Source organism: Microtus pennsylvanicus, chromosome 1 (genome assembly GCF_037038515.1).
Source record: "Microtus pennsylvanicus isolate mMicPen1 chromosome 1, mMicPen1.hap1, whole genome shotgun sequence".
Taxonomy (NCBI): domain Eukaryota; kingdom Metazoa; phylum Chordata; class Mammalia; order Rodentia; family Cricetidae; genus Microtus; species Microtus pennsylvanicus.
Window position 1 is genome coordinate 137,296,120 of NC_134579.1, and position 13,665 is coordinate 137,309,784.

A 13,665-nucleotide genomic window follows, 5' to 3' on the forward strand; every position below is an offset into this window, starting at 1 on the left:
GGAGAGGCGGGGCTTTTTGAAGGAGGTGGGACTCTTACGAGGATGGGGTGAAGCTGGGGTTGTTTCCATTGCAGAGGGCAAGGCTCCAGAGAGAGGAGATGCTCTGTAGGGCAGGTAGAGCCTGGTTGGAGAGGTGAGGCCCCAGGGAGGGGTGGAGTTGGCAGTGAAGCGAAGAGCTTAGAAGGGACAGCCAGGTTAGGAGGTGGCAAGGGGCACGTCTGTAAAACAGTAAAAACTTGGAATCCCGGGTCAGTTGAGGGAGGCAGGGGATTGCAGTTGCCAGGCAGTCTAGGTTGGTAGGGTGAGACCAAGGTCACGGTATGGGGACAAAGGCAGTATTGTATGAATGTCCTGATGTATGGGCTAGGGCTGTGTTTTGGGGTCTGATGGGCCGCATCTCAGTGTGATTATGATGGGGCGGCGTGTACACTGAAGGCCTAAAGCTCAGGACTCTCAGGGACTTGTGTGGGGCGCAGCTCTCTATATAGGAACAAAGCTCCGTGGCAGGAACTGAACTACTGACAAGAAAGAGGAGGGGTCCTATGGGATAGCACCAAAGGAAGGGGTAGGGCTTCATGCTGAGAGTGTAGTCGGGTGAATCACGAAGGGACGTTCACTTGAAAAACAAGCGGTGAAAACAAAAATTAAAAACCAAGCAAACAGCAACAACAAGGGCTTGTGGAGACAAGGGGAGTGTGAGATTGCATTTTACTCTGCAGCCCGGGCCAGCTTGGAACTCTGTAGCCCAGGCTGGCCTTGAACCTCCAGTGACTGATTGAAAGTCTTTTGAGTTTTGCACGAGATTGAAGGGGCGTGGCCTTGGCGATGAGAGAGGCAGAGCGGAGGGCTCCTTGCTCTTGGCCAGGTCCCCATCACTCTATGCCCCTGCCGCTCTAGCCGAGGCCCACTCGCGGTCGCATGCGGATCCACTCGCTGGAGAACGTGGACAAGGCCCTGCAGTTCCTGAAAGAGCAGCGTGTGCACCTGGAGAATGTGGGGTCACATGACATCGTGGATGGGAACCACCGGCTGACGCTGGGGCTGGTCTGGACCATCATCCTGCGCTTCCAGGTGATCCCCCATGATCTCCTCCCCCACCCCCAGCCTGCTGCCCACCGCAGGGCCTTAGGAGAGCACCCCACCCACTCACTCCTTCCTCCCCCAAATTTTCCTCCCATCTTCCAGGAACTCTGTAACCAGGTGGTGGTAATGAAAACAATGATAAAAATTAGCTGTGATTGCCCTCACTGCTGGAACCATATCTACACTGTCTGTACTTCCGCACTCTATTCTAAACGTTGACATTTAATACACACAGAACTTAAATTAGGTAGGATTAATTAGCTCGCTTTACCAGTGAGGAAACTGGTGTTTGTTTTTGTTTTTTTGAAACAGGGTTTCTCTGTTGCTCTGGAGCCTGTCCTAGAACTTGCTCTCTAGACCAGGCTGGCCTCAAACTCACAGAGATCCCCCTGCTTCTGCCTCCCTAGTGCTGGGATTAAAGGTGTGCGCCACCACCACCTGATTGGTGGGTTTTTATGTGTGTGTGAGAGGGGCGTGTGCATGGAGGCCAAGGGACAATTTTCAGGACTCAGTACTGTCTATAGCACCATATGGGTCTTGGGGAGAGAACTCTTGGGTTGTCAGGGTTAACAGCAGGTGCCTCTACCCGATGCACTGTCTCAGCAGCCAAATTATTATTATTAATTATTATTATTATTATTTTGGAGTTTTGAGACAGGCTCCCACTTGTAGCTGAGGCTGGCCTCAGATTCTCGGTGATCCTTGTGACCTCAGTCTCCAGAGAGCTGGGGTCTCAGGCATTCACGTCTACACCCAGCATGATGGATTTAATATTCTGAGTTAAATGGAGCTAGATGTTGGAGCTGCGGCTTAGATCAGTCGATCTTGCTCCACTAAGGAAATGAAGAGCCACACTCAGCTTTTATGGAACTCACACTGTGATAAGAAAGACAGGCAATAAACAAATGTATAGATAGCAGGCGTGTAGGGAGAAAGGAATATCTCTAGGCAGAGGAAATTACTCCCCTCCCACTCCAGATAACCTGCTTATAGGGAGTCGGGAGGGCGGGGCTGAAGAGGAGAATTGTTTCTAAAGCTTTACAGAAAGAAACCAACAATGCCCTGCAGGGAAGCAGAGCATTTTAAAGCAGCTCAGGGCTGTGAAATATCACATGTGTATTGCTGAGATCTTAGACATGGTGACCAGAAAGTGGCTGAGATGCTGACGGCTGGATTCCATACAAATATAAAGGGTGTGCTGGGTACAGGCACAGTTGGTGAGAAAGCCCCTGTCTAGCATGCATGAGACCCTGACTTCAACCCCAGAAGGGAGGGAGGCAGAGATGCAAAAGGCATTGAGGTGGGACTAGCTTTGACTTCTGGAAGTGGCGAAGAACACTGGGGTTAGTGACCAGGATAGCAAGTTCAAGGACTCTGTGAAGAAAAAAAAGGAAAATAGAAAACTGGGTTATAGTTTAGTGATAGAGCCCTGCCTAGAATCCTGAGCCCCTGCCTAGAATCCCCCAGTGAGGAGTCAGGGTGTGGTTCGGTGGTAGAACCCCTGCCTAGAATCCCCCAGTGAGGGGTCAGGGTGTGGCTCAGTGGTAGAGCCCCTGCCTAGAATCCCCCAGTGAGGGGCTGGGAGTGTGGTTCAATGGTAGAGCCCCTGCCTAGAATCTTCCAGTGAGGGGTTGTGGATGTGGCTCAATGGAAGAGCTCCTGCCTAGAATCCTCAGGGAGGAGCTGGGAGCATTGCTTAGTGGGAGAGACCTTGCCTATAATTCCCTATTGAGAATCTAGGGGCTTGACTCAGTAGTAGAGTGCTTGCTTAGCACATGGAAGGCCTGTGATATGACCTGGGAGTTCCCAATATCACTTCTTGTACCACATGGGGAGCTGACTGTGCAGGGGAATTAACATCAAGTCCACCACACTGGCCTAGTCAGGAGAGGACAATGGCTGGAATCACAGAAGTTACTCACACGCTGTTTGGAGGCTTCAGGAAATTACGACCTGAACTGACCTCTTCCTCCCCGGCTTATGGATGCACCAGCCCACTGCCAAATCATCCTCACAGTCCTGAATCCTGCCAGCTTCCCCTGGCACCACCAACCTTCCAAAGCATGAGGGGTAGGGCCTGAAATCGTGTTTGTCTGTTCGCAGATCCAAGTCATCAGAATCGAGACAGAAGACAACAGAGAGACCCGCTCAGCCAAGGATGCTCTGCTCTTGTGGTGCCAGATGAAAACGGCTGGGTGAGCACCCCCTTCTCACAGCCAGGTGTGCCTGCAACCTTTGGGGTTCCTTCCAGGACAACAGCTTAGGGAGGAGCACATGTCCTTCATCAAAATTTTTGTCCCAAACTGGTAAATTAAACATGTCTCTGACCTTGGTGAACAAGCTTTCTAAGAAGCCATGTTGAAGAGCAAAACCAGCAGATGCCTTAGGAAGTGGGGGAGAAGCCAGAGTCGAGCTCAGCTCAGAGACCGCTTGCGTTAGAGTACCAAGAGCCTGAGTTTGATCCCAGGTCTGCCAAAAAAGAAAATCCAAATTCCCCAAACAGCAATGCTGACAGAGGTGGCTGTCCCTGCCTGCTCCTGTCCCTCTACCCCCACTTCCTCCCAATCTTGCCACTCAGGCACCTATGTACACCCCCAGGCTATGTCCAAGTTCTGGGCACTTGCCACTCAGGCACCTATGTGCACCCCCAGGCTATGTCCAAGTTCTGGGCACTTGCCACTCAGGCACCTATGTGCACCCCCAGGCTATGTCCAAGTTCTGGGCACCTTGCTCCTGTCAGCTGTCACCTGTCCATGTAGGACACTGCAGCCTGGAATTCAAGGCCGTTCTGCGTGATTGAGATGGTGGCGCAGGCTGCAGGCTGCAGTGTGGTCTCTTTAGACCCCCAGCTTTGTGGTCTGCGAGGATCATAGCACATACTCCAGTGCCCCATGGAGAGCAGGGGTCGGGGAGCGGGAGGAACAGATAGGAGGGAGGTGGGCTTTGTGTGTCTTATCCTTCTGGACTGTGCCATGTGAAGCCATCTGTTTCTCCTGTCTGTCTTTACCTCAGTCTGCTTTTCCTTGTATGGCTCTCACACATCCTCCGCTTGCTCCCTTTCCTTCCACTCTCTTGCCTTCCTGTCTCTCTCCCCGCCATTGTCTCCCTGCCTCTGTCTCATTCTCCATCTCTCTTTCCTCATTTCCTCTCTTACCTCCCATTTTTTCTCATTTGCTTTCTTTCTTCATGTCCCTGAGTCTCCTCTTCTATATATACTAATTATCCTATCTGTCCATCCATCATGCGTCCATCTACCCACCTACCCATCCACCCATCCATCATCCATCCATCATCCATCCATCATCCATCCACCCACCCACCCATCAATCTACCCACCCATCAATCTACCCACCCATCCATCCATTCCTTTACACACCCAACCATCCATTCAACAATCCATGCATCTATCCACCCATCCATCCATCCATTCATCCATCCATAAACCCATCCATCCATTCATCCATCATCCATCCATCCATCCACCCACCCATCCATCCCTTGGTCTTTCTATACCCACTGAATACCCACCTCTCTCTTTGTCACTCCTATTCTTCCCTCTTGATTCATCTCTGCCTCTGTCTTTCCCTTCCCTACACCCAGTTACCCTGAGGTAAACATCCAGAATTTCACCACCAGCTGGAGAGATGGCCTGGCCTTCAATGCCCTCATTCACCGTCACAGGTACCACCCTGCCCTGTCTCCTACCCCACATCCTCAAGGCCACACACCTGTACACATGCATAGATACACACATATGGATGACACAGAAAACCTACCTCTTCACCTTTACCCCTTCAGTTTTCACAGAACTACACAGACCCTTGTTCAGGTCACAAATGCAGACGCATGTGCACTTTGCACAGATGAGAGTCCATACAAAATTACCTATGCACATATACACCCAGAGAAGGGGACGCAATCCCGGGTGTCTCCATTTGCTTTCTATTGCTGGGATGAGACTAAAATCATTTTAAGAAGGAAAGGGTTGTTTCATCTTACAGCTCTCAGTTCACACTCCATCACTGTGAGAAGTCAGGGCAGGAACACAGGGCAGGAGCCTGGCAGCAGGAACCGAAGCAGAACGCTGATTACTGGCTTGTTCCTCATGTCCTGCTCAGATTCTTTTCTTATACAGCTGAGGACCAGTTGCTCAGGGATGACACCGCTCACAGTGGGCTGGGCCTTCCCATGCCAATCTTTAAGCAAGAAAACAAGGTCAGTATGATGGTCAGACAACTGAGGCTGCTCTTCCAGATGACTCTAGCTCATGTCAAGTTGATTAAACACCAGTTGGCTGATGATCAGACACCTAGAACGCCTTGTATTTACCAGTGAGGGACTGGAAGTGTGGCTCGGCGGCAGACAAGCACAGCCAGGATGGGGTACCCTCTCCTGCTGCGCTGTCTACTCAGGAGCATACACCGTGCCTCTACATCCCCCCAGATTCCTGCTTCCTGGGTTCCTCCATTCATGCACTTGTCCCCGAGGGTCTAGCGCTAAACAGGCTTGGGTTTGAGTGCCCAGAAAAACGACACCCACACCGTAAATTTCCAAATGACAGATTGGGGAAGCTTCCAGCCTAGAGTCTGGAAGGAATTTGCTCCGGTGCGGCCGAAACCAGTCCCCGGTTTCTCCTGGCGCATGCGTGTGCTCCCTCACAGTCCCCATTCTCACATTTACATGGGGAGGTCCGGACACCTTCCCCACAAGGAAACTCACACACTGTGACTGCATCATGTTTACCAGCAGGTGATGCTTACAAAATGCCTTTTATGTCCCCAGTACCATCCCGTTGCTCTGTATGAGTCCTTTTAATGTTGGCCGACCCCAGCAGGCCTTTGCTATTATTATCCCCATTCACAGCTTAGGGAGCCTTACAGAGAAATAGGGCACAGCCAGTGGGCTGGTTCCTGACCTCACACTTCTGGTCATGACAGGAAGCTATATATACCACACCCACTTAGATACATGTGCAGGCTACCCATATACATATCCTTATTACATAAGGATAAATGAATATATGTTATATGCATAAATACACATATCCAAGAAGACATATCCAAATCACCCCAAAACTACATTACTGCTGTATAAAATATTCCAGAAGACACAGCAATGGTGGCACATGCCTTTTATCCCAGCACTTAGAAGGCACGGGCAGGTGAATCACTGTGAGTTCAGGCCATAACAAGTTCCAGGAAAACCAGAGCTACATAGAGAGACCCTATCTCAAAAATCCAAATAAATAAATAAACAGGTAAATAATAAATATGCCAGCAGGTCCCTTGACACCAAGTCTCGTGGCCTGAGTTTGATTTTCAGAACCATGTGGTGGAAGGAAAATTGATAGATGTAGGTTAAGAAATAAGGTAAAGCTGGGCAGTGGTGGCACACGCCTTTAATCCCAGCACTCGGGAGGCAGAGACAGGCGGATCTCTGTGAATTCGAGGCCAGCCTGGTCTACAAGAGCTAGTTCCAGGACAGGAACCAAAAAGCTACAGAGAAACCCTGTCTCAAAAAATCAAAAAAAAAAAAAAAGGTAAATACACCCAGGTAGACCTGTGTGCAACACACACATGCACATGCACACGCACACACACACACACATGCACACACATGCATACACATATGCACACACATGCACACACAGCACACACATGAACACACACGCACACACATGCACACACACGCACACACACATATGCACACACGCGCACACATGCACGCACGTGCACACACATGCACGCACGCGCGCACACACATGCACACACAGACTGACAATGATAAAACATTGCATATTAATGCTCCTGAGTACACATGGCCATGAGTACATGTGCTCTGACCACTGTGTAATGCCGTGTACAAATATAGTCACGTCGGCATGTGGGCACCATATGTACACATGCTCCCATGTGGCACACACAGGGCTGTATAGATCTGTATTGCAGATGATCCCATAGGCTTACACAGGAAGGCATCCTGTGGGCTCATTGCTCCAAGCTTATATGGACAGAGCCGCTGGTTTGTGCACACAGCCTGAACACATGAATATATGTTCACACACGCCCTAACAAACAGTGCATGCCTGGCCCCACAGCACACACACCTTTCCTCTTTGGTTGGTTGTGCCCCTCACCTGGGTGGGGCTCAGGTAAGGATGTCTTTTTACCTGCTTGCCCATTGGCCCTGGAGCCTGCCTGCTGCCCGCCTGCTCTGTGCCCCTGCCCAGGCCTGATCTTGTGGACTTCAGCAAACTCACCAAGTCCAACGCCAACTACAACCTGCAGAGAGCTTTCCGCACAGCCGAGCAGCACCTGGGGCTAGCACGTCTGCTGGACCCCGAAGGTGAGCCCCATCTGGTCCTGTCTCTGAATCTCTTCCAACTCCACTGTGAAGATAACTGCATGTCACGCAGTACCACACCAGAGCCCACAGTCATTCCAAACCCACCTCACTGCTCAAGCTTTCCTCGTCTCCATTCATACCTTCCCGGGCCGTAGCCTCTCTCATCCTCACTACATCCCCATCTCATCCCAATGGAACCCCTCCTCTCCTCACCTTTGATTCATCCCCAACCCCCATTTTCTCTCCAGTCCCAGCTTCAAAGCCAACACCCTCTCTAGTCAACAGTGTCTTCAGTCCCAACCACAGCATCGCCTCTAACTTCATTCCTTTCTCTGACATTTAGTACTAGACATTGGACATGGTACCTGGTACTAGTTAGGATCACAGGTGGATCCTAGAGCAGATGCTCAACTAACGAGAAACACCACCCATCCCCTCACTGGGGGATTCTAAGCAGGAGCTCTACCACTGAGCCACACCTCAGCCCCTCACTGGGGGATTCTAGGCAGGGGCTCTACCACTGAGCCACACCCCAACCCCTCACTGGGGGATTCTAGGCAGGGGCTCTACCACTGAGCCACACCCCCAGCTCTCACTGGATGATTCTAGGCAGGGGCTCTACCACTGAGCCACACCCCCAGCTCTCACTGGATGATTCTAGGCAGGGGCTCTACCACTGAGCCACACCCCCAGCTCTCACTGGATGATTCTAGGCAGGGGCTCTACCACTGAGCCACACCCCCAGCTCTCACTGGATGATTCTAGGCAGGGGCTCTACCACTGAGCCACCTCTCAGTTTTTATTTGCTTTTTTCCCCACAGAGTCCTTGAGGTGGCCATCCTCCTGCCTCCGCCATCCAAGTGCCTGCCCTACCTTTTGCTTTTACCTTTAGTCCTCTTCCTACCCCAGACCTCCTCATGTCTGATCTCATTTCTACCCCGGCTCACTCGCTGTCTATCCCAGCCCCATTTCTCCCTTCATCCTCTGTGGCAATCCTCAGTGCTCCCCGGCACTGTCCTCCCACCCTTGCCTTCTGCCTCTGAGATTACAGCAGCTTGCTTTTCTGTGTATAGACTACATGGCTGGGTGGTTATCACAGTTGTTCCCCTTCGTTCTCACATTCTTCTCTTTCGTCCACACGCTAATCTTACTGAGGTGCTTTTAGTCCTTTGTTTTTGCAGAACTGGGGATTAAATCTAGGGACCTGTGTATGCTGGGCAAGCGCTCTGCCACTGAGTCACATCCCAGCCTGTCAACTCTGGGGTTTGTTGGGTTTAATTGAGACTGAGTTTCTGTCCTGGAACTCACTATGTAGACCAGGCTGGACTCAAACTCAAAGATCTGCCTGCCTCTGTCTCCTAAATTGTGGAATCACAGGCTTGCGCCACCACCGCCTAGCTCTAACTGTGTTTTATTTATTTCATTTATGATGCTCTATCTGAACGTACACCTACCTACATGCCAGAAGAGGGCTCAATATCTCATTACAGATGGTTCTGGGAATTGAACTCAGGACCTCTGGAAGAGCAACCAGTCCTCTTAACCACTGAGCCATCTCTCCAGCCCTCAACTGCATTTTAAAGAACTGTAAATGAAGGCTCAGAGTAGTCACCTACTGTGTCCTAGTTTTATTTCTCTTGTTCTAACTAAATACCCCGACCAAAAGCAACTGAGAGGAGAATGGGCTTATTTTTAGCGCATGATTCCAGGCTCCAGCCCATCACTGTGGGGAAGTCAAGGCAGCAGGAACTTAAGAAACAAGTCACGTGACAACCACAGTCAAAAGAGGAGAGAAGTACACGCGTGCCCACTTGATTGTTCGGGATTTGTACACGCGTGCCCACTTACTTGTTAGGGCTTTCTGCACTCTTAGACAGTTCAGGCCCCTGACCTAGGGAATGCCATCTCCAACAGTGGGCGGGGCCTGCCTACGTCATTGAACTTATTTAGGACTATCCTTCACAGACGTGTGAGCTACCAACTGAAACTGAGCGTCACACCCACCATAAGCTGGAAAGCAGTAAAACAGTCTCAGTAAGTCGATGCTGCCTCCGGGAGCTGTATTCTGCCCTCACTGCCAGAACAAATAGATGTCCATGGTGTCAGGTTTGTGAGGCAGTGGAGATTAACGTGGGCTGGGCCTAGTGGCACCTGGTTGTAATGCTAGCACTTGGGAGACTGGTTCAGGAGAATGAAGAATTGAAAGCCAGCCCATGCTTCATAGTGAGACCTTGTGTCAAAAAAAAACAAAAAACAAAAAACAAACAGGTGTGTATATGTGTGTGTGTGCACGCGTGCTTGTGCATGCATGTTTGATATATGTGCTTAGGTAATATTAGAATTTGTTGAGTGCTCATTTGTGGCTATTTTTTAAAAATAAAAATTTTGTTTCCTTTTTAGGTGTGTGTGTGTCTGTGTGTGAGTGTATGTCTGTGTATGGGTGTGTGTGTGACTGTGTATGGGTGTGTGAGTGTGTCTGTGTGTGAATGTGTGTGTCTGTGTATGGGTGTGTGTCTGTGTATGGGTGTGTGTGTCTGTGTATGGGTGTGTGTGTCTGTGTATGGGTGTGTGTGTCTGTGTATGGGTGTGTGTGTCTGTGTATGGGTGTGTGTGTCTGTGTATGGGTGTGTGTGTCTGTGTCTGTGTATGGGTGTGTGTGTCTGTGTATGGGGTGTGAATATGCTTTCAGGTGCCCATGGAGCCAGAAGCATTGGGTGCCCTGGAGCTGGAGTTAAAGGCGGGTGTGGGCTGTCCTGTGTGAGTTCTGGGAACTGACTCCTATCCTCTGCAAGAGCAATGTGCCCTCTTAACCGCTAAGCCACCTCTCTAGCCCCCCAGCTCTTTTCTTTGTTCCATTGTTAGGGACAGGGTCTCAGTAGCTCTGGCTGACCTCTAACTGTACAGCTGACCTTGAGTCTCTGCTCCTCCTGCTCCACCACCTGAGTGCTAGGAGTGCAGCTGTGCACTGCCACACCCTGGTTATTCTTTGTAAGTTTTCCCATGTTCCTGGGAGGCAGGGATCGAGGTGGTCATCACTGTAACAGTTGAAGAATCTGAGGCTCAGAGAAGTTAGGGCCAATTCCTATGAACACACAGCAAGTGAGATATGAAGCTGAGATTCAAACATATGCCACCTCAGACATCATACACACGGTGAGTGTCCTTGAGTAGCAACTGAGTGCGAGGCACGGCAGGGAGAAAAGGACAGAGTTCAGGTAATGTCGTGCTCACAACTTAATCCCAAGTCCTGATCCCTTCCAAGAAGGAAATGAGAAGCTGTTATGAGGGCTGGGCATGTAGCTGGATGGTTGATTACTTGCCTAGCCTGTGCAGGGCCATGGGTTAACCACGCACACACAGAGACACATGCACAGACATGCAAAGACACACACACACACACACCGAGAAACAGACATACATGCACACAGACACACACTGAGAAACACAGACACACACACAGACACACACCGAGAAACACAGACACACACACAGAGACACATGCACAGACATGCATAGACACACACACAGACACACACCGAGAAACACAGACACACACTGAGAAACACAGACACACACAGAGAGACATGTGCATAGACACACTCACAGACACACACTGAGAAACACAGACACCCAAAGAGAGACATATGCATAGACACACTCACAGACACACACTGAGAAACACAAACACACACAGAGAGACATGTGCATAGACACACTCACAGACACACACCGAGAAACACAGACACACACAGAGACACATGTACAGACACCAACACACACACACAGACACACACAGAGACACATGCAGACATGCATAGACACACACACAGACACACACCGAGAAACACAGACACACACATAGAAACACACAGAGACATATACACACATAGAAACACACACACAGACACATACACAAACACACACACATAGACATACACAGAGACACAGAGACATACAGACACACATATACAGACATACACACACATAGGAACACACACAGACATAGACACACACAGACATATATACACACAGAGACATATACACACAGAGACACACACAGACACATACACACACACACAGATGCTATGGGGATCATGTCATGGCTCCACTGACCAATTGTGAGGGACTATTTGGCCAGCTCCTCCACCCTCCAAGAGAGTGAGCTTCACCCTGCCCCGCCCTCCTCTCCAACTCTGTCCCCTGGGCCAAGCAGTCCCTCACAATTGGTCAGCAGAGCAGTAACAGAATTCTTGCAGGACACAGAGACACACATACACAGACAGACAAGACAGATGCACAGACAGACACCGTGCACACACAGTGTTATGAGAGACAATAATGAGAGAAAATGAGGTAAGGAATGCGATCCAGGCAGGATGAGGCTTGTGTGAGGGAATGAGCTCTGACAGTTGCGCATACAGAGGGAGAATGGTCTGGAGGCAGCAAGCATGCACATGCACGAGGGCCTGGGGGTAGGCGCGATGGGATGGTGTTCAGAAGTAACTACAGGGGCCAGCGAGACACCTGGTAAGGATGTCACCAAGCCTGATACTGTGAGTTTCGTCCCAGAGCCCCACAGGGAGAAGGAGAGAACCAGTCCTGCATGGCACAGAATTGATTAAATAATTGATCTGGTTAAAAGGAAATAACTATAGATAGTTTATCTGTGGTTGTATGTCAGACACTCTTTAATCCATGAATTAAAAGATCCCCATTGGACAGATTAAAAAACAAAAACAAAAAAGAAACAAAAACTGAGCAGGTGGAATTTGGGAGGCAGAAGCAGGTGGATCTCTGTGAGTTCAAGACAATTCTGGCCTACAAAGCAGGTTCTGGGCCAGCTGTAGCCAGAAGAAGAAGGAGGAGGAGGAGGAGGAGGAGGAGGAGGAGGAGGAGGAGGAGGAGGAGGAGGAGGAGAAGAAGAAGAAGAAGAAGAAGAAGAAGAAGAAGAAGAAGAAGAAGAAGAAGAAGAAGAAGAAGAAGAAGAAGGAGAGGAGGAGGAGGAGAAGGAGGAGGAGGAGGAGGAGGAGGAGGAGGAGGAGGAGGAGGAGGAGGAGAAAGAAAAGGAAAAGAGGGGCTGGAGAGATGGCTCAGCCATTGAGAGCACTGGCTGCTCTGCCAGAGGTCCTCAGTTCACTTCCCGGCACCCACATGGCAGCTCACAACTCTCTGCAGCTCCAGTTCCAGGGTCCTACACTCTCACACAGACACATATGCAGGCAAAACACGAAAGTACATTAAAATAAAAAATAATTTTTTAAAAAAAGAAAGGGGGAAAAACAAAAAGGGGTAGGGTTGGGAGAGACAACTCTAGTTAAGGAAACTGACAGACTCTTCTTCCAGAGGTTTATGCCCAGCTCCCGAATAGTGGCTCACAACCGTCTGTGACTTTAGTCATAGGGCATGCACTGCCCTCTTCTGGTATGCATGGGCACTGCATAACACATGTGATATACAGACATACATGTAAGCAGGGCACTCATACATATAAATAAGAATAAAGTTTACAATTTTTTTAAGAAAAAAATACCTGGTCTGTAGTGGCTCAGGCCTGTAATCCCAGCACTTGGGAGGCAGGGGCAGGCAGATCTCTGAATTCCAGGCTAGGCTGGTCAACAGGACAGCCTAGGCTATACAGAGAAAACTTGCCTTGAAAAACCACCATCACCAACAACAAAACAAAGAGAAACTGACCCCTCCAGTTTTTTTTTTTTAAAAAAGAAAGAAAAGAAAAAAACCAGGAATAGCAAGATGCGCTCAGTGGCTAAAAGCGGTGACTGATCTTGGGGAGGATCTGCAGGTTCTGTCCCGAGCATCCACACGCAGCTCACAACCACCAATAATTGCAACTCGAAGGGGTCTGGCGCCCTCTTCTGGCCTCTAACAACACTGTACACACATGGCTCAGTCACAGGAAGAACACCCATAGAGAAAATGATAAAATAATATTTTTAATTAAAAAATTAAAAAAGAGAAAATACAAACCCTTGAGGCCTAGAGAGGTTGTTTTGCCTAAGGCCACACAGATAGAGGCTCCACTGTGTTCCTTGAATCCCCTCTCCCGCCAGACGTGAACATGGAGGCTCCAGACGAGAAGTCCATCATCACCTATGTGGTCTCCTTCTACCACTACTTCTCCAAGATGAAGGCTCTGGCTGTGGAGGGAAAGCGGATTGGGAAGGTAGGAGGGAGCCAAGAAACGAGGGAGGGCGGAGACCTTAGGAACGGCTCCTGAGT

At 49.8% G+C, this 13,665-nt stretch overlaps 1 protein-coding gene across 3 annotated transcripts in view; it reads left to right on the forward strand.

Annotated features, from left to right (window-relative positions):
* Sptbn4 (spectrin beta, non-erythrocytic 4) overlaps positions 1-13,665 on the forward strand; it is a 92,100-nt gene that overhangs the window by 17,458 nt on the left and 60,977 nt on the right. For all 3 annotated transcript variants that reach the window (XM_075987609.1, XM_075987618.1, XM_075987627.1), the window contains exons 4-8: positions 898-1,071; positions 3,187-3,278; positions 4,684-4,764; positions 7,313-7,428; positions 13,497-13,609. In XM_075987609.1, coding sequence (XP_075843724.1) covers positions 898-1,071; positions 3,187-3,278; positions 4,684-4,764; positions 7,313-7,428; positions 13,497-13,609 — 576 coding nt within the window. The remainder of the gene's footprint in view (positions 1-897; positions 1,072-3,186; positions 3,279-4,683; positions 4,765-7,312; positions 7,429-13,496; positions 13,610-13,665) is intronic.